The sequence below is a fragment of the Gopherus evgoodei genome, chromosome 15, assembly GCF_007399415.2.
Source record: "Gopherus evgoodei ecotype Sinaloan lineage chromosome 15, rGopEvg1_v1.p, whole genome shotgun sequence".
NCBI classification, from domain to species: domain Eukaryota; kingdom Metazoa; phylum Chordata; order Testudines; family Testudinidae; genus Gopherus; species Gopherus evgoodei.
In genome coordinates, this window is record NC_044336.1 from 9,940,411 (window position 1) to 9,961,303 (window position 20,893).

Genomic DNA, 20,893 nt, shown 5'->3' on the forward strand with positions numbered 1-20,893 from the left:
ACCGTCTGCTAGTACAGTACTTTGTCCACTACTTTCAGGATTCTCTGGAAGAGCAGCCCATTGGAGCTAGCAGATTGAGAAGAAGAAATGTAGGTTGTGACTCTAGTTTGTTCAAAATCTTTCAATGTTAATTGAAAGAGCATGTCATATGAACTGAATACTGTAAATAGAACATAGTCTCCCACCCCTAGAGGCAGGGACAACAAGTTTAATGTTTAAACAAGAGATGCTTTTTCCAGCCATAGCATTAATTTCCACTGGAATTGTTGCTAGTGTGATCTTTCAGTGTGCTTTTTGCATCAAGAGTGAGTCTGTGTTGACAGTGCTATTTCTTACATTGTTAATGCATTTAGGGGCCAGACTCACCTCTTTTCCAATTCCCCAGGGAAACCATCTGGAATCACCGAGTCAGGTTTCTGGAAGACAGAGCCCTCAAGCACTGGACATCTTTCACCATTTGGAATGCTGGCAAACAAGGCAGGAAGCTCTATAGAAGCTTATCACCAGCTAATCAGAAGAAGGTGAGATGTCAAGAAAATCAAGTGTGGGTAAAAGTTGTAAAAAGAGCAGTTTCTTCTCTCCTTCCTATGCCCACTAGCTCCTTGATAGTTAAGGTCATTGTAGTATAACGTGTGTCCCTAGCGTTTTTCAAAAATGTTCTTAGTTTCCAGATCTGTGTGTCAGCAGTACTGTTATCTTTTTTTTAAATCATGGTATTCATCTCTCTTCCATCTGATGTATCTTTATATTGTGTTTGCCTGCTGGTGACTGCATGTAATAAATGATCAAACCGTATGTCACAGCTCATGGCCTTGCTGCTGTATAAGCCTCACACCACCTAGCAGTTCCAGTTGAACTAAAGGAAAAGGACTCTCTGGATGGGACAGCACTAAAATATCTTGGCTTAAAATTTTTAATATGTGCATAATATTCATCTCTGTCCTGAAGTGAATACTGGACAAAGTCCTCATGACGTAAATGAATACTGGACAAGGTCCTCATGACATGCTAAGTAATCTGGTTTGTGTTATGTCGAATAAACACCTTATATCCCCTCATAGAAATCATGACTGTTAAACACAGAGGAGAAAATGTTGTACATGAATATAGGATTTAATTTATAACACATTTCTTTCTGAACATGGTTGTTACTTAGAATTGGCAATGAAAGAATTTTGTTCAGGAGAGATTTATATGGGAATTAAAATACCTTGCTCTCATATCATTTTCTTCTTGTCTTATAACTTTGTAAGATAAAGGCTCCAGGGTTAATGTTATGTGTCTGTTTCCTATAAATAGTCTTGAAACATCCATTTTAATGTCTTTTTATGAAAAATATGGGAGGAAGGCAGGAGAATGAAGACATGAGAACCTGATTAATCCAGTGGTCCTCAAACCACACACATCCAGTAAGAAAGTAAAACAAATGAATACACCCACAGTAGAATTCATTGGGTGGAAATGGGAGACAGTCACATAAGGAGTCTGTGGTAGCAGGTATTGAACCCCAATCTCTTGCCATCCTTCTTTATCTGTGAATGAGGCAGTGGGTAAAGTAACTGCAAGTAATGAGAAGTTTAATGCTGGACACACAAGAAAAATTACTTCAATAAAAAGGACAGAACAGTTTGTTTCAAAGTGTTGAGTCATCTTGGCCCCTCAATGCAGTGTGCGTGAGTCTGTGAGGTTTCTATAAAAAGGCACTCTGTATGTAGTCAGTATTTTGCAAAGTGCTGTGTGAATTCCCCTAACTCTCTCAAGTTCACCACACTTTCCAGCTGATGGCCTTTTTTGAATTAGGAAATAATTTCATCAGTAAGAGATGGGAGGGTGTTTGATGACACTGCACAAGCAAGAACTTCTGAAATGAAAACCAGAAAACAGTCTGTGGTTTTTGTGTTGCAACCAATTGTGATGGGTTGGATCACAAAACCCCTCTGGGAGCTGCCAACTGATGTGCCAAGACTACCTCTGCTCCTGTTTTTCCTGCCAGCTCAGGACTCCAGCACCCTGTCTTGCTGAGCCAGACACTCCCGTCTGCGCCAACAAAGACCCAGGGTCTGAGTTACTTGCCCTAAAGCTGCAGGTTAACCTGAAAACAGCTCACAGAAGTGTGCTTGTCTTTAGCACTCAGATGCCCAACTCCCAATGGGGTTTAAACCCAAATAAATCCATTTTACCCTGTATAAAACTTATGCAGGGTAAACTCATAAATTGTTCACCCTCTGTAACACTGATAGAGAGAGATGAACAGTTGTTTGCTCCCCCAGGTATTAATACATACTCTGAGTTAATTAATAAGTAAAAAGTGATTATATTAAATACAGAAAGTAGGATTTAAGTAGTTCCAAATAGTAACAGACAGAACAAAGTAAGTCACCAAGCAAAATAAAATAAAATGCGCAAATCTATATCTAATCAAACTGAATACAGATAATCTCACTGTCAGAGATGCTTCAGTAAGTTTTTTCCTCAGACTGGACACCTTCCAGGCCTGGGCACAATTCTTCCCCTGGTACAGTTGTTGTTCCAGCTTAGGTGGTAACTAGGGGATTCTTCATGATGGCTCTCCTGACCCCGTTTTTTCTCTTCCACCCCTTTAAATATCTTTTGTATAAGGCAGGAATCCTTTTGTCCCTCTCTGAGTTCCCACCCCCTCCTTCTCAATGGAAAGACACCAGGTTAAAGATGGATTCCAATTCAGGTGACATGATCACATGTCACTGCAAGACTTCATTACCCACTTGCCAGCACAGGGGTATACAGAAAGATTTACAGGTAAAACACAGCCATTTGCAGACAATGGTCCTAGTTAATGGGAGTCATTAAGATTCCAAACCACCATTAATGGCCCACACTTTACATAATTACAATAGGCCCTCAGAGTTATATTTCTAGTTTCAGATGCAAGAGTGGTACATTTATACAAATAGGATGATTACACTCAGTAGATAATAAGCTTCATAATGATACCTTACAAGAGACCTTTTGCATGAAGCTTATCTCAGTTACATTATATTCACTTATTACATTTTTATAAAACCATATAGACTGCACAGTGTTACCCATCACCTCCTTAGCTTTATTAAATATGTATATAGACACCAATCTAAAATGCAGCTGGATTTAAGATAGAATGATTCTCTAACTCTGTGATGCAAGTGACACCTACTTAATATCCTGTGCTGTAGTAAACAGTGATAACTTGAGGATGCCATCACAAAATAGATGGAAAGAGCAAGAAAAGTGTCATGGTATTGTTTGAGTTGTTTTGCTGCTGAGAGGGTAAGACTTATCCCTTGTGCAATATGGAGCATCCCTGCTTCAGCAACACTCTACCACTGATGATGTGCTTCTAATTAACTGGGATCCTGACATTCTTTGCATCCGACCTTTGTATAATGTTTGCTTTGGCAATGCTTCAGACCATGATATTATTTTGCTTCTATCAAGGTTGTAATTAAGCATATTTCAGTATGCTGTACTTGGGTACTGAAACATGGCTTTAGTGATTGGTTACTAAATGCTGTACCAGCTACATCTAGGAAACACACTTGCCTGTTGCAGGTGTTCATGCCAAATGCATACCACTGTCTGATCATTTCAGTGGTGTTCTGCAGAAAAATTCTGGTATAATATAGGCATACCATGGCAGTTTTTAAGAGGGAGTTAAAACAAAGTCTCTGTAGCTATCTCAGTTGGTTTCAGTTGCCATTGCAGAGTTTCAGCATGTTTAAAAATCAAGCCCTAGGTGTCTCAGACTGGGCACCCAAAATCAGTGGATGCTTTTCAAACTTTGGGTCTAAGTGACTTGCTCAGGAGTACACAGCAAGTCAGTGGCAAAGCTTTGCAACAAAGCCAAAGTCTCCTGACTCCCAGTACCAAGCAATTCATGTCATACGAGTTCCTACTGCCTGCCTTTAAAAAAACAAGTTACTATAGTTTGCTATATCTGACTCAAAGCAGATCAAATTCTGTCTAAATCGAGAGAAAAATACCCAAAGCATCTGATTTTTACTTTTCCTCGGAAATCTGTCAAGTATTGCATGACTAATCTCATAACTGGTACTAAATACTTTAAACAACAAAATTCCACATGCTCAGAGGTTTTAAATAATTCTTGCTTCACATTTTACAGCCTAAAATCATAAAATGATCTTTTCAGAGTGATATAGGGAAATTATCTTTACAGGGTAATCTGAAAGATATACTATGGTTTAGATTAAAGACATGAAAGTAGTATTCCCTGTTCTTGAATCTACAAGTAGTCAGGTACTGAACCACAATACTAAGTGAAGGCCCAAGGACAAATGAAAATGTGTCACCTATTAAAAACAGCCTACTTTAGTATAGAACATTAACAACAAAGTCTGTTGTACTAGACCAATGCAACACCATTTTCTTCAATGAAGTTGTGTTAGCATAAATAGGTGTAGAATCTGGTACATCACCTGTATGCTAATGACTTTTAGACATACATGCTTAGGACCTAAGTCGCTTAGATGCTTTTGAAAATGTTACCCATATTCAACTTTATTACTGCTGTATCCTATTACAATCAAAGTATTAGCGCCTCATTAAAAATTAGTCTCTGTAGTGCATAATTCAATGTTGAAAATGGGACTCAGACTCCTTAGTCACGTAGGCACTTGTGAACATTTTATTTATAGATTAGATTCTGGTTGGAGCAATGCGAAAATCTAAATGTGTCTGACTTTTCATTATGAGGATTAATCGGTTTGGACTATCCAGTGGAAATCATAATGCAGCTTCTCCTGAGCTGTTGACCCTTTTGAAGCAGTGGATGTATCTGATATACTTAAGTGCAGGATATCTTATATTTATTAGATGTATTTGAAGTATTTGAAAAGTATACTAATTGTGTACTTAATAGCACTACTGCTTCAGAAACAAAACTTGGCATTTTCTGGAAGCATTAGTCTTCCTTTGTTCAGAGATACTTGCAAAATGTTATCCAAGTGTGTTTTGAAAATTGCCACAATGCCATTTCAGACTGTGTTCTAAAGAAAAAGGACACCTAGCTAATACCCTCCTCTCCTCCCTAAGAATGTGATGGTGATTAAAAGAAATCATGTTTTGTCTCCAAAGAGTCCAGGCATGAATTCCAAGCTCAGTGTTTATGCTAGCCTGATAGTAACCTAGCAGGAACAACACTTGTTTAACTAGTATTTTTTTAATGAATTGATTGCCAGTATCTCAGTATTCTTAAGGAAATGCTGCTTCCTGACTGTACCCGTCTTGATTCAAACAGTTGACAGTGGGGTAGTGTTAGCATTTCTGCAAGAGTGAAACTAAACAGACCTTTTTTTGTTTAAAACACATCCGTTTTGTCTCTAATGTGCAGTTGAAGATGGAAACCAAATGTTTCTGGGATGCTATGTATGCCTAGAGGGATTTTTTGGTGCTGTCTTGTCTATTCTATTGTTGTTTGTCAAACTTCAGCTAAAAGGAATACTTTTGCTCTGTTTCTGTACCATTCCCCTAAAGCCACAGCTGGAAATAGTGCTCCAAAGAGAACAGCACATAAGCAGCTAACTGAAAAACAGTGAGAGAAGCAATGAATAAGCGCTAGCTCTAGTTATGCTAATTAAGCTGCTATGGGATAGCATCTCTAGAAGTGTGCCCATAATGCCATGGCTAACCCAACCCCATAAAAGCCTCTGTATGACAACCCTTTCCATCAATAGCATATCAGGAAAGTATCTTATGAACCCCCTTTTTGTAGCGTGTTACACTGCTCTACAGCCAAAATGCTTCTGAAATAAATGTAGTCCAACTTTACTAATTCTGGGTCGCTGAGAACAAAAATGATGCTTAAAATTGTTGATTGGCTCTAGTTTTCAAGATATGCTATTGGGTCAGTATATACGACCCTTGATTTGGGAATGGCGGAGGATAAGTGAGTTATAAAGGGAAGGGATCTCAATTTAAACCAGAAATGACTAAAATACATCTTTGACTGGATCTATGAATAAATCTATGACTGGGTTTGGGCAGTACTTGCTTTTTAGGCAAAACAATGAATGATGCAATCTGAAGATGTTATTGCGTCATACATGATATGAATTGCATCATGTTATTCCTAGAAGTCATGGATGATGCAATCATAACAAAGCTTACATCACTCTGCTGAACAAATTGCCCTAGATCAGCTCTAGAAATCATACAGTGTCGTGCTCTCTTATTTGTCAGTGTTTGATTTTGCAAAGGGACACATTTCTGTTTAGCCAAAGTGAGCAGAGATGCCTCGTACTTGTGTGAACAGTGCAGATAACTTCTGCTATGTTTGTGGTGAAGTGACTTTTGCATCACAAAAGCGCAGTATGGTTAAGAAAGCCTATCACCTTTATTTTGGCTGCAAAACTGGAGATCAGGACAAGAGGTGGGCCCTACACATATGCTGCAACACTTGTGCAACAAATCTTCGCCAGTGATTGAACAGGAAAAGGAAATCTATGCCTTTTGCAGTGCCAATGATTTGGAGAGAGCCAACAGATCATACCAGCAATTGTTACTTCTGCATGGTGCCTCCAGTTGGGAAAGGTGTGTCAAAGAAGAAAAAGTGGACTGTGCATTATCCAAACATTCCATCAGCTATATGCCCAGTACCCCACGGAGAAGGACTGCCGGTTCCTGATGCACCAGAATCATTCTCACTTGAGTTAGAGGAAGAGGATGAAACTTCTTGTCCTGAACCATCAATGTCACAGGACCCACATTTTCTCCCATCCTCCTCCTCTGAACCACACCTCATAACACAAGGTGAACTGAATGACCTTGTCAGGGATTTGGAACTACCCAAGAGTAAGGCAGAGCTGTTGGGCTCCAGACTACAGCAGTGGAATCTCCTGGCAGGCTATCAGGGCAAATGGAGCCCATCAATGCTGGCAGACTATTGCTGGACAGTGACAAGAGATGCTCCATTTAATGAATACAAGAGACAAGCCAAGAAGCGCTGAGTAGACACTGAATAGGACTAAACTATGTACATAATAGTTTTTTGTCTTTTGTTTCATAATACATTTTATTTATATAACCCTTTTGCTGATTTTTAAAGTGTTACATAAACAGGACAGGTGAAATATTATCATGTAAAGCAACCATAAACACATGAAAAGACCTAGGTTTACAATTTATGATTAAAACTCTACTATCTACACAATAGACATAGAGATAAAATGTAAAAACTTAAATATCTTAGAAACAGTAGCCAATCAGTTGTTTTAATTGTCATATTTGAATTCAGCACATCAAAATACATAATAAATATAATATTTTATCTCTGAAGCAGATAACTTCTCAAAAATTGTAGACCAGTGTTATCGATCCACTTAATAGTTTTAAATCAAATGCTTGAATCTGATACTGATCTTTTCTATCTGCAGGGTGCTGTGGTTGATCAGTAACAGGGTCATCTGTCTGTGCTGAGACTACAGTCCTGTACATGTACTACAAGTTCAGAAAACTTCTAACTTTTGCAGTGGTTTCAAAATACTTAAAATATGTGAAGGGCCTCAGGGAAGGAAGATGGGAGAACTGAGACTCTAGAGATATAAGTAGAGGAAATCAATCTTACACCCCTGCATTTAGTGAAGCAACAAATTGTGCTGTTATGAACCTGTTTTACAGGAGAGCTCGAAGAGAGAAGGCAACAAGGAAATAAGAGTGGGGAAGAAGTACAAGTTTCAGTAAAACCCAGGTGTAGAGAGCCTACATCCACGTTATTGACTTAATAGAAATATGATTTATGAATTAAAGATAGCAAGGAAATCTCTTTGCCATTCCCGTTCTGAAAGATATTATGTTCAGTACCTGAAGCACTTGCACTACAGATGCTGCAGCACAGTGACTGCAGTTTATGCCTTCTCTGCAATTGAAAATATTACTGGCATAACTCTTGTTTTGAGGTCTGATTCTTTTACTGAAGTAGTTCACCTTGGATAAATCCCTCATAATCTGGATGCAGTTATAATTGTAGAAAGATACCTTGTGTAGCTTATTTCCCGTCCCATATGGGAATAAGCACTTTTATGCCTGTATAACTGCACTCACACTAGGGGAGTTTTACCACTTTAACTGTACTATACTCTTACAACTTTTATGCTGGACAGACCCTTCCTGTATAGGGTAACATGCCTGTGTAGCTCGGTGATTAAGACCAGACCACAAGAGTGTAATTTTAGAGAAGGTATTACATCTGTTTCATAGCATTTTAATGATTTTGGCCATCGCATGTCAGGCTTGGGTTTTCAAGCTAATGAATCAATTAAAACAAACTAAAGGAGATGACAGAGGCACAAGAAGCAATCTCAATATTTTTAATATTGGCTGCTAAAGAAATGACCAAAGGCCATTCTCCATTTCTGGAGAAGAGAAATTTAAAAGTGGGTCCCAAGCTGTTTTCTGAGAATGGAGCTATTTGTTGCATATAATAAGGGATTGTGTGTATTAGAGGTGTTTACATTGTATGCTGGCTATAACATAGGCACTGGATTCTGGCATTCAAGTGGTTTTGCAGCCTTCTGATGAGGAATATCATAATATTTATGTGTATTGAGGGGAAGTAATGCTGTCTCTAACCAAGCAGTGTCTCAGGGTATGTCTACATCTACAATTTTGCAGCGCTGGTTGTTACAGCTGTATTAGTACAGCTGTATAGGGCCAGCGCTGCAGAGTGGCCACACTTACAGCAACCAGCGCTGCAAGTGGTGTTAGATGTGGCCACACTGCAGCGCTGTTGGGCGGCTTCAAGGGGGATTCGGGGAACGCGAGAGCAAACCGGGGAAGGAGACCAGCTTCGCCGCGGTTTGCTCTCGCGTTCCCCGAACCCCCCTGCAAACCGCAGGGAAGGAGATCTGCTTGCACGGGGGTTCGGGGAACGCGAGAGCAAACCGGGGAAGGAGACCAGCTTCCCCGCGGTTTGCTCTCGCGTTCCCCGAACCCCCCTGCAAACCGCAGGGAAGGAGACCTGCTTGCTCGGGGGTTCGGGGAACGCGAGAGCAAACCGGGGAAGGAGACCAGCTTCCCCGCGGTTTGCTCTCGCGTTCCCCGAACCCCCCTGCAAACCGCAGGGAAGGAGACCTGCTTGCTCGGGGGTTCGGGGAACGCGAGAGCAAACCGCAGGGAAGGAGACCAGCTTCCCCGTGGTTTGCTCTCGCGTTCCCCCAACCCCCCTGCAAACCGCAGGGAAGGAGACCTGCTTGCTCGGGGGTTCGGGGAACGCGAGAGCAAACCACAGGGAAGGAGACCTGCTTGCACTGGCGTTCGGGGAACGCGAGAGCAAACCGGGGAAGGAGACCAGCTTCCCCGCGGTTTGCTCTCGTGTTCCCCGAACCCCCCTGCAAACCGCAGGGAAGGAGACCTGCTTGCTCAGGGGTTCGGGGAACGCGAGAGCAAACCGGGGAAGGAGACCAGCTTCCCCGCGGTTTGCTCTTGCGTTCCCCGAACCCCCCTGCAAACCGCAGGGAAGGAGACCTGCTTGCTCGGGGGTTCGGGGAACGCGAGAGCAAACCGGGGAAGGAAACCAGCTTCCCCGCGGTTTGCTCTCGCGTTCCCCGAACCCCCCTGCAAACCGCAGGGAAGGAGACCTGCTTGCTCGGGGGTTCGGGGAACGTGAGAGCAAACCACAGGGAAGGAGACCTGCTTGCTCGGGGGTTCGGGGAACGCGAGAGCAAACCGCAGGGAAGACCTGCTTGCTCGGGGGTTCGTGGAACGCGAGAGCAAACTGGGGAAGGAGACCAGCTTCCCTGCGGTTTGCTCTCGCGTTCCCCGAACCCCCCTGCAAACCGCAGGGAAGGAGACCTGCTTGCTCGGGGGTTCGGGGAACGCGAGAGCAAACCGCAGGGAAGGAGACCAGCTTCCCCGTGGTTTGCTCTCGCGTTCCCCGAACCCCCCTGCAAACCGCAGGGAAGGAGACCTGCTTGCTCGGGGGTTCGGGGAACGCGAGAGCAAACCACAGGGAAGGAGACCTGCTTGCACTGGCGTTCGGGGAACGCGAGAGCAAACCGGGGAAGGAGACCAGCTTCCCCGCGGTTTGCTCTCGTGTTCCCCGAACCCCCCTGCAAACCGCAGGGAAGGAGACCTGCTTGCTCAGGGGTTCGGGGAACGCGAGAGCAAACCGGGGAAAGAGACCAGCTTCCCCGCGGTTTGCTCTTGCGTTCCCCGAACCCCCCTGCAAACCGCAGGGAAGGAGACCTGCTTGCTCGGGGGTTCGGGGAACGCGAGAGCAAACCGGGGAAGGAAACCAGCTTCCCCGCGGTTTGCTCTCGCGTTCCCCGAACCCCCCTGCAAACCGCAGGGAAGGAGACCTGCTTGCTCGGGGGTTCGGGGAACGTGAGAGCAAACCACAGGGAAGGAGACCTGCTTGCTCGGGGGTTCGGGGAACGCGAGAGCAAACCGCAGGGAAGACCTGCTTGCTCGGGGGTTCGGGGAACGCGAGAGCAAACCGGGGAAGGAGACCAGCTTCCCCGTGGTTTGCTCTCGCGTTCCCCAAACCCCCCTGCAAATCGCAGGGAAGGAGACCTGCTTGCACGGGGGTTCAGGGAACGCGAGATCAAACCGGGGAAGGAGACCTGCTTGATTACCAGAGAGGCTTCCTCAGGTATGCTGGGATACCTGCTTATTCCACAGAGGTCAAGAAAAGCGCTGGTAAGTGTCTACACTTGATTACCAGCGCTGGATACTCTACACCCGAGACAAAACGGGAGTACGGCCAGCGCTGCAAACAGGGAGTTGCAGCGCTGGTGATGCCCTGCAGATGTGTACACCTCCTAAGTTGCAGCGCTGTAACCCCCTCACCAGCGCTGCAACTTTGTGATGTAGACAAGCCCTCAGATCTGATAAATGAAGCACATGCTTGGAATTAAAAGGCACACCCACTTCCTGTGGTTCAGCAGTAAAGATGAACAGGTGAACTGAGACTGGCACTTTGATGCTGATTATGATCTTTGGATCTTGTGTAAGAATGGTCATGGTCATGCTCATTAACTTTGTGGTTCCAGTTGAGACGGACTGGAAGGCCTGTACATCTGACATGGTGTCTCTTTTTGTTTGACATTAACTTCACTTTCTCTTATTACACTATGGTGCTTGCACTCTGAGTTATTTTTTTCTGAGGTGCTTTGAAAGAATAGATTTTACTTTTCCAGAAACATATATTAAAATAATCCCTAGGCCTTCACGCAACTATCGGTGTAAGAAATTGTAACAAAGAGAAGGATCGGGACACTCATCAGAGATTTAAAATATATGAAAGATACATGAGCCCAGGCAATAAAATCCCCTATCATAATTTGCAATATATAGTCTAGGGAAAATGTGCTAGAGAGGACTTGGTATTTGTGTTTTGTACCATTTTCTAAGGCTTATTCCCCTGGAACTAGCTTACAGTAAAGTATGCTTTTTTCAAATAACAGCTTCACTGTATGTAGGGGTTCATTATAGCTAGCATTGCATTTTGTGCATCACAGTGTTTAGGGTGGTGGCAGAAAAATCAAGTAGCAGGGTCAGAGTACGTCACTGTAGAGTTCCTTCTCTGTTTGCTATAATCCCAGTCCACAGCATGCTGTAAATCATCAGCCTACATGTAAAGCACATTGCAACTGATATCAAGCTCATTTTCAAGATTAAATATAATCTTGAGGAAAGAAAATACTGTGAAGAAGTCCCTGCTAACAAAAGTAGTATTCTTAGGTTGCTAAACTCTGCATTGGCCTTACCACTGGAAATTCTAATACAATGATGAGCAGAAGAGAGAGTGTAAAAAGCCATTTCCTGTAGTGAACAAGAAATCAGAAGGCACATCAAGTATGAAATGAGCTACTGTTCCTCTTGTTACAACTCTTAGACACTTTCAAAAAACTAGTTTTGCAAAAATAATAGTAAATAATATATTCCAAGGTGAATCCTCTTGATTTCCTGTACTGTATATTAGTATTGGGGGTTCCAGGAAGTGCTCAGTGTTGGCCTAACTCTGCTCCCATTGAAATCAATGGTAAAACTCCCACTGACTTCATTGGCAGCAGAGTTAAGCAGTGACTTCACTGGAAACTCCCACCCTAGATGGATTTTCAAAAGCGGCTAATGATTTGGGGTTCCTCAATTTTGGGGTCCCCAAATCGAGAGACTTTAAAGAAGCCTGATTTTCAGAAGGTGGGTGCACAACACTATCTAACAGTTCTAGTCTGTAACCATCTTCAAACAGCTGCCATTTTTGTTAAAAACAGCCTGCCAGAAAAATGTCGTCGTCTTCCCCAGATGTGGAATATCTCCCCCAGAGGGAGATTTGTCAGAGTTAGGATTTTGGAATTTGGTCCAGGTAGACGTTTTGTGGTGAAAGAGTGCTGTGTTGTACTTTGGTTTGGTTTTAATGCTACATTTGTTTACATATTAAGTGAGCTATGCCAATAAAGCACTGTTTCTCATAATAATTGTATAACTGATGACTTATGCGTAGCTGCAGGGATTGCACTTTTCCCTTGCTGTATTTTAGCTTGGAAAAGTAGCAGTCTTTTCTTTTGGCATTGTGAAGATTTGAGTAAAACAGTATCAAAACAAAAAAATATTTTGCCACTTATTCATTTTCTTACAACCAAAGAGTGATCTGATAAATCAATCACAGATACTCGGAAGCCATTGCAATATTGCATTCTGTTGTTTCCTAATAGTGACTATTTGGCTTTTGAGCCAACTGAAAGCAGTAAATAAGCCTTAGAGTAACTAACTCATTTATTTATGATCTAGCATGCAGTTCCAGTTGCAGCAGATAGGCTTGAGAGTATTTTTCAGTCATAACATTATTTTATAATTCATAGGTTACAGGATACAGCACTGCAGACATGGATGGTCTTCATAAAAGACACAAGATTGGAATTAATTGGTGGAGAAAAATAAATGAGAGACTGTGTTAAGCCTATTAGTCTAAAGTAAACAGGTCATGTAAGCCTGATGCTCTGAGTTCTGCTTATTGCATAAACAATTGCGTGCAAGTTCTGTATCCAGTTTCCGGACACACATTTTTTTAAATTAAAAAATAAATAGTGGTGGCAGAAAAATAATCAGCTGTCTCTTGGACCACCCACATGGCATATAATCTGATGGAAGAATTACCTATTTTAGGCTAATGTGTTTTACAGTGCTATAGTTATCAGGTTTAAACTGCCTAAAACCATTGGAAGTTACGTATAAATATACCGCTGTGTTAGGCATTCATCTTTCTGATAAGAAAACTTTAACTCGGGTTGAATCAACCCCATTTTCCAAGGGAAATTTGTCTCATATACTTACCTGCCATGTAAAATCATATATTGTATTTGCTTGATTTTTTCATGCTTTCTTTTATTGCCTTTACTGGGAGTTTCATATGTCAGGTGACATCAGGATTGGATGTGTAGGGTGACCAACACATGGTGTTTATACTTTGCAACATGTAGTGGCCGCAGTTGGTACATGGGGAAGGTAATATGGCAGTCAAGGACCTAGTCATACAGGAAAGGTCATTGGGTACAGTCCATGGACAGATCAAGACTTTTTTATACTTATTTAAGAACAAAATCATGCTGATGCTCAAAACAATAATGCTCTTCATCTCAGGGCCTGGAACTGAATTTTCAACTTAATTCATTGGAATGAAGCCTGGATAAAGCTTTCCCTTTTATCTTAGCTGAAAGGTGAACAGTTTATTTTTTGGTCACAAAGTTGGAAAAATAATTAAATAAGTTATCCATAACAGCATTGATATTGCTAAAAAGATAGCTCGGATCCTTGGAACAGAAATCCAAGGTATTGTTTTATATTCCCTGCAAGAATTAAGTTCCTCCATCAATGATTTTTTTGCACTAGGAGTGGGAACAATAATGGGATAATAGTAAAGCAAAGTTTAACAGATATGATCTGCTGCTAATAATGGGGCATCTTTTATATTTGTTAAATGTTGTTTTACTATTATACCATTCATCATTGCCACGGACAGTGCAAAAGAGTCATTGGTGGGGGAACTTAACTCTTGCAGGGAAGTGAAGAGTTTGAAAGCAGGTAAATGCAGCTTGCAAAGTACTGGTACAAAAAATGTGCATCCTAATTTTGGCAAGGAAACATTAGCTTGTTGCCACACAAACTGAGTTAGGAAAAAGACGGTTACTCACCTTTGTAACTGTTGTTCTTCGAGATGTGTTGCTCATATCCATTCCAGTTAGGTGTACGCGCCGCGCGTGCACATTCGTCGGAAAACTTTTACCCTAGCAACTCAGTGGGCCGGCAGGTCGCCCCCTAGAGTGGCGCCACCATGGCGCTCCATATATACTCCTGCCGGCCCACCCGCTCCTCAGTTCCTTCTTGCCGGCTACTCCGACAGTGGGGAAGGAGGGCGGGTGCGGAATGGATATGAGCAACACATCTCGAAGAACAACAGTTACAAAGGTGAGTAACCGTCTTTTCTTCTTCGAGTGATTGCTCATATCCATTCCAGTTAGGTGAATCCCAAGCCTTACAAAGGCGGTGGGGTCGGAGTGAAATGTGGCAGAATAAAACTGCCGAGCCAGAGGCTACAGCCTCTCTTGACTGCTGAACCAGGGCATACTGCGAAGCAAAGGTAAGGACCGAGGACCAATGGAGCTTCGCGACAGGTCTCGTGGGTAGAAACACGAGCCAGCAAGGCGGCAGATGAAGCCTGAGCCCTGGTAGAATGCACGGTGATGTGGCTTGGGGAAATATGAGCCAAATCAGAACAAGTGGGGATGTCCGCCATCACCCAAGATGAGATCCTCTGAGAGGAAAACAAGCAAGCCCTCCCTTTGGCCCGCTACCGGGGCAGAGCTGGGGCACCTTAGGAAATGATTCTGTCAGCACAACATAATGCGAGCACTCCACAGATGTCCAAGGAGTGCAACGGTTATGCCCATTGCGTTGAGCTGTGGGTAACATGAAAGGCCAAAACACCTTAGGGAGGAAAGCCGGGTGCGGTCACAACTGCACCTTGTCTTTGTGGATGCATAATTATATACGAGAAAACGAGTAGCTAGGGAAGTGGAGGTCAGCTAAGCCGCGCTCCACTGTTCCAACGACCGACACGGGCGGTAAGAAGGAACTGAGGAGCGGGTGGGCCGGCAGGAGTATATATGGAGCGCCATGGTGGCGCCACTCTAGGGGGCGACCTGCCGGCCCACTGAGTTGCTAGGGTAAAAGTTTTCCGACGAATGTGCACGCGCGGCGCGTACACCTAACTGGAATGGATATGAGCAATCACTCGAAGAAGAACACATAATTGTTTCTTGCAAGTATTCTCCATTGGTTTGTACACTTCCATTTTAAATGACTCCTGTAATAGGGAACCTTAGAAGATTATTGCATAATCAGATGCCTCCCATCCCATGGCTCGTCCACACACATATATGTCAGAAGAGAGGCACAGAGGGAAAGTTTATGGTACCACTACCATGCCCAGTCCTGGCTCCCCTATAACGTGTAATTGACATGCCACAGGCTCTTTACATGTTGAAATAGGGAGGAATGTTTGGGGCAGAATTCACAGGAATGAAAAACATGTTAATTTGTGCCATTTGAGAGAGTAACCCAAAGAGCTAGAATCTTAGTGTTTTGGCTTCAAATAATTAATCATGGTTATCAAGTGCCAATGTCTTACCCACCGCTGTCAATCACTGTGTAATTTTTTTATTTTATTTTTTTTGCAGACATCGATCCCACTAGCTCCTTAATCACTTCTGCTTTACTCTGAGTTCCAGCCAGTTGGTTGATCTTTCCCTTGTACTGAGGTGCCCGCACCATGTGCAATATTCTCAGTGTGATCTTAGAACCAGCACTGGTGGGGGACTCTCATCTTGTTGGTCTGTGATGTGATGCTTCTGTACTTGCAGACTGAAACTCCATTAGTTTGATTTTCCATTCTCATCTAATTAGCAGTCCATTGTCACCCTCACGCTCTTCCAGCAGTCCTGCTTTCCAAGCACAAACATCTGCCTCCCCTGGAGTGTTTGATTAGTTTCCCCCAGATGTTAATAGCTATATTTTTCCTCATTGAGTCTCTGTTTATTTTCTGCTCATGTTTCTAGTCACTCTGTGTTCCTTTATTATTTATCTTTTGTCTCTGTTGTTCACAGATTGGCCTATACTAGAAGGTCTGATACAAGAGTGATTATACCTAGGGCTTGAAAAGAGCCCCAGCTGATAGTACTTGGCTTCCACCCCAAAGGCTTTTTGCACTTCATAGGGCTTGTCTACATCAGAAAGTTGCAGCGCTGGTGAGGGAGTTACAGCGCTGCAACTTTGAGAGTGTCCACATCTGCAGGGCATCACCAGCGCTGCAACTCCCTGTTTGCAGCGCTGGCCGTACTCCCGTTTTGTCTCGGGTGTAGAGGATCCAGCGCTGGTGATCCAGCGCTGGTAATGCAATGTAGACACTCACCAGCGCTTTTCTTGACCTCCGTGGAAGGAGGAAGCCTCTGGTAATCAAGCTGGTTTCCTTTCCCGGTTTGCTCTCTCGGTCCCGGAGCCAGCCAGCAAACCGCAGGGAAGGAGACCTGCTTGCTCGGGGTTCCGGGACCGAGAGAGCAAACCGGGAACGCCGCGGTTTGCTCTCTCGGTCCCGGAGCCAGCCAGCAAACCGCGGGGAAGGAGACCTGCTTGCTCGGGGTTCCGGGACCGAGAGAGCAAACCGGGAACGCCGCGGTTTGCTCTCTCGGTCCCGGAGCCAGCCAGCAAACCGCGGGGAAAGAGACCTGCTTGCTCGGGGTTCCGGACCGAGAGAGCAAACCGGGAAAGGAAACCAGCTTCGCCGCGGTTTGCTCTCTCGGTCCCGGAACCCCGAGCAAGCAGGTCTCCTTCCCCGCGGTTTGCTGGCTGGCTCCGGGACCGAGAGAGCAAACCGCGGCGTTCCCGGTTTGCTCTCTCGGTCCCGGAACCCCGAGCAAGCAGGTCTCCTTCCCCGCGGTTTGCTGGCTGGCTCCGGGACCGAGAGAGCAAACCGCGGCGTTCCCGGTTTGCTCTCTCGGTCCCGGAACCCCGAGCAAGCAGGTCTCCTTCCCCGCGGTTTGCTGGCTGGCTCCGGGACCGAGAGAGCAAACCGCGGCGTTCCCGGTTTGCTCTCTCGGTCCCGGAACCCCGAGCAAGCAGGTCTCCTTCCCCGCGGTTTGCTGGCTGGCTCCGGGACCGAGAGAGCAAACCGCGGCGTTCCCGGTTTGCTCTCTCGGTCCCGGAACCCCGAGCAAGCAGGTCTCCTTCCCTGCGGTTTGCTGGCTGGCTCCGGGACCGAGAGAGCAAACCGCGGCGAAGCTGGTTTCCTTTCCCGGTTTGCTCTCTCGGTCCCGGAACCCCCCTTGAAGCCGCCCAACAGCGCTGCAGTGTGGCCACATCTAACACCACTTGCAGCGCTGGTTGCTGTAAGTGTGGCCACTCTGCAGCGCTGGCCCTATACAGCTGTACTAATACAGCTGTAACAACCAGCGCTGCAAAATTTTAGATGTAGACATGGCCTATATAGTCTTTATTTTATAACTGGAAGAAAAAGCTCCGTCTCAGAATTGCCTGAAGGCACTGAGGGCCTAATTCTATTGCTAAGGAATTTTGCCCTGGCTTGGAAGGGCAGAGGGCTGGCAATTCCATATCACTTTTAGCCTTCAGACCAAGAGTAGATTAACAATGGGAGATTGACTGATTTACTCTATGTCACACAGATGTGAATGAGCCACCCTGCTGAGCGACATAATTTATGCTGATTTAAGCACTAGTGTGGACAGTGCTATGTCAATGGGAGAGTTTCTCCCGCCAACGCCAACGTAGCTGCTGACACTCATGGGAGCTGGAGTAATTAAGCCAATGAGAGAGTTCTCTCCTGTCAGCTTAGAGCAGCTACACTAGAGTGCTTGCAGGGGCGCAGCTGTATCAGTGCAGCTGTGCCCCTGTAAGCTCTCTAGTGTAGCTATAGCCGATGGGACTGATGTAACTCCCACTGAAATTAATGAAAAGATGTTCATTGTCTTCAGAGGGAGTGGGGGTCAGTAGGTTAAAGGAAATTATTATCTTAATCATAGGAAGAAAATGAGGTGGCTGTTGCTATGAAAAGGATCCAGCCTTTTGCAACATTATGTTACTGTAAGAAATAAAAACCCAGCTGTCTGAATTTTCAAGTTTTCTAGTTTTTAAGTCTTGTTAATCAATTTTTAATGCAAAAATAAAAAGGGTAGAAAAATGTCACCCATCCCTCCACAGAATAATTGATTTCTCTGAGACTTTAAGTAAATATCTACAAACAAATGCTCTGCTTCATTCTGACAGACCTGAGAGGGTAATGTGAACAGGGCAATGGAAACCAAAGGAAAACAGGCTGTATTTGTAAAATTCTCTGGAAAATGTTATTGGCAACCCGTGCTTTATTTTGGAGCCACCATATAACTGGGATCACAGGCATATTTGTGAGGAATGCAAATAAGGAAATATTTGAAATGTTTGGCAAGTTTGCATCCAGAAATAATGCTTCATTACAGCGTACAATAAGAGAAACCAAAGTATTTCTGTGGTAATTTACAAAGCTCCTAAAATCTGTTTAACTTGGCCATTTTTTACAAATCTGTTTGCATTTTTTAAGGCGGTTTACAAGTAAATAGGTGTGTATGTACAAAACACACATAGAATTTAGGTGTAATATAAAATACAAGTAAGAATACTGGCTCCCCAAATTTTGGTGCACTGTGGTTAAGAATTTATTGTACTGTTACAGAAATGTTCTCAGGTATTATTGCAGCCATGTTGTACACAGGTATCTGGTGAAAGATACTAGCTCCACAGGTAGTTTCTGTAGTGTTTTAACATATGTTGGTTAATGGGTATTTAGTTCAGAATTGTTATACACAGGTAAATGGGCATGTATTGGTTATCCAGAATGTAAATGAGAGGTACATTTGTGTAGGAGTGTTATAGTGTAATTTTAGCTCAAGGTCCTCTTATTTTTCTTTTGTTCCTTGTGCATTACAAGTGATTATAAGGCACAACACTTCCCACCTAGAACTGAGACTGTCCAATCTGAACTATCGTCTGTTCTGTGTTTTGTATTTCTGGTCTATTGTTGAGTCACGTTGTAGCAACAAGCCATAAGGTTGTGATGTGCTCATTTGATGCAGCTATTAATATTCTTAGTTGTCTTGTGGCTCTGAATGTGTGTGTTTGGCAACAGAAAGTCTCCTAAGCTGGATTTTTTTTTTAATTCAGATATATGTCAAAGATTTTCTGTAGCTTTTTTCTGTGTATGAGCAAAATGTTTGAAATCTGTCCCAGAAAATGTGTGTGCAGTGAACTACTAAATCACATTAAAGTAATCTTTAATAGTCTTTAATCTTTAATATTTAAACATTTTTTCAAGGAATGGGATAGAATAATGGATTTGTTATCAGTGAGATTTAACATGCTTCTTGTTAACTGACATCTCTCAGGGGACATTTAAGTTTTTCCTTTCACCACACGCCTACATAGGAGGTTATTCTAGAACTTTAGAAAGGACAGCCTGTTAGAACTTGACAATGAGAACTCCTGATATAAGCAAACTTTTGGGATGGTTTTTCATTCAGTAGAAAATCCAACTTTCCAATGGAGAAAAGTTTCAAACAGAAATATTTTGATTAGCCCTACTCATAATGCAAGTAGAGTGCATGTCTCATGGATACCTTCCCTCCTACTGGCAATCACACAGAGCACCTGCTTTCCCATTCCAAGGTGCGTAACACCCCTGTGGCAAATTACAGCAATTGTCTGCCTCAAGAATAGTGTAGGGAAAGCTGTCTTTAATGTGATTCAGCAGCTCCAAGCAAGTAGGAGAGCCAGAACCATTGCCCCAATCTTACATTCACTCGCACACGTGCTCAACTTTACTCATAGGAATAAGCATTTTCAGGATAAAGGCCCATGTAACCAGCCCGCACTCTTCCAAGTACCAGCAGTCGCTGTGTGGACCATGGTGATTCATAGACAGTTTGAAATCCACCATCCTGCACTCTTTTCAGAATGGCTTGTGAGGAGCTGAAGATCAGATTCCTTTTGAGGGCTTTGTGAAGGTGAGAAAGGGAATAGAGGGGCAAGTTTAGTGGGGAAATGATAGCAAGTGAGAGGTTTGCTGATAGTACTGAGGTTTATTAAATCCTTTGTCTCCTTTTTCTGTTTTCCCCAGGTAGCTGCATTTTGTGATGTTGATGAAAATAAGATAGTGAAAGGTTTCTACACTTACCAAGAATCCAAGGTTAGTAACAACTAGTGTCACTTCCATTACTGTCATCTGGAATTGTGAGAAATGACATTCTAAGCTCATTGGACAAACAACAAAAAAAGAGTGTCACTAATTTTAAATATAGTGAAGATTTATAGTAAGCAGTCCATATTATATTTATTTCATTAGAGGTCTAGATGGCAGGGGATGGGTAATGGAATGTGTGGAATTTTTCTTCCTATACAGCAGGGAGCCAGAGTGACATTTAGCACGAGTTGTCATGGTGTTTTTTTGTAATATGAGAACCAAATGAGAGCAGCAACTCATTTCACATACTGCATAGAACAGATGGTAACAAGTTTTGGTCATTTCCAACCCATGCTAGAATGAAACCATTGGCCTCTCTTATGTTAGCAATACTACACTCTCCAGTCTCCTCACCGAGAGATCTCGCTACATATGGGGAATAAGCAGGCAGGAACAGAGACTCTTCAGGAATAAGGATCCTGTTTTCATGCAGATATCTCTAGAAATGCACAATAAGAAAGAGAATTACGATAAGAAAGGGATCTATTATCGACCACCTGACCAGGACAGTAATAGTGATGATGAAATGCTAAAGGAAATCAGAGAGGCTATCAAAATTAAGAACCCAATAATAGTGGGGGA

At 43.4% G+C, this 20,893-nt stretch overlaps 1 protein-coding gene across 8 annotated transcripts in view; it reads left to right on the top strand.

Moving 5' to 3' along the window:
- The window catches only part of B3GNTL1 (UDP-GlcNAc:betaGal beta-1,3-N-acetylglucosaminyltransferase like 1), a 329,647-nt gene that overhangs the window by 284,898 nt on the left and 23,856 nt on the right, over positions 1 to 20,893 (top strand). For all 8 annotated transcript variants that reach the window (XR_003996594.1, XM_030534209.1, XM_030534211.1 and 5 more), the window contains 2 exons: positions 386 to 521; positions 20,189 to 20,257. Coding sequence is in view for 7 of the 8 variants with exons in the window: in XM_030534209.1 (XP_030390069.1) it covers positions 386 to 521; positions 20,189 to 20,257 (205 nt within the window). In the remaining variant the exon portion in view is untranslated. The remainder of the gene's footprint in view (positions 1 to 385; positions 522 to 20,188; positions 20,258 to 20,893) is intronic.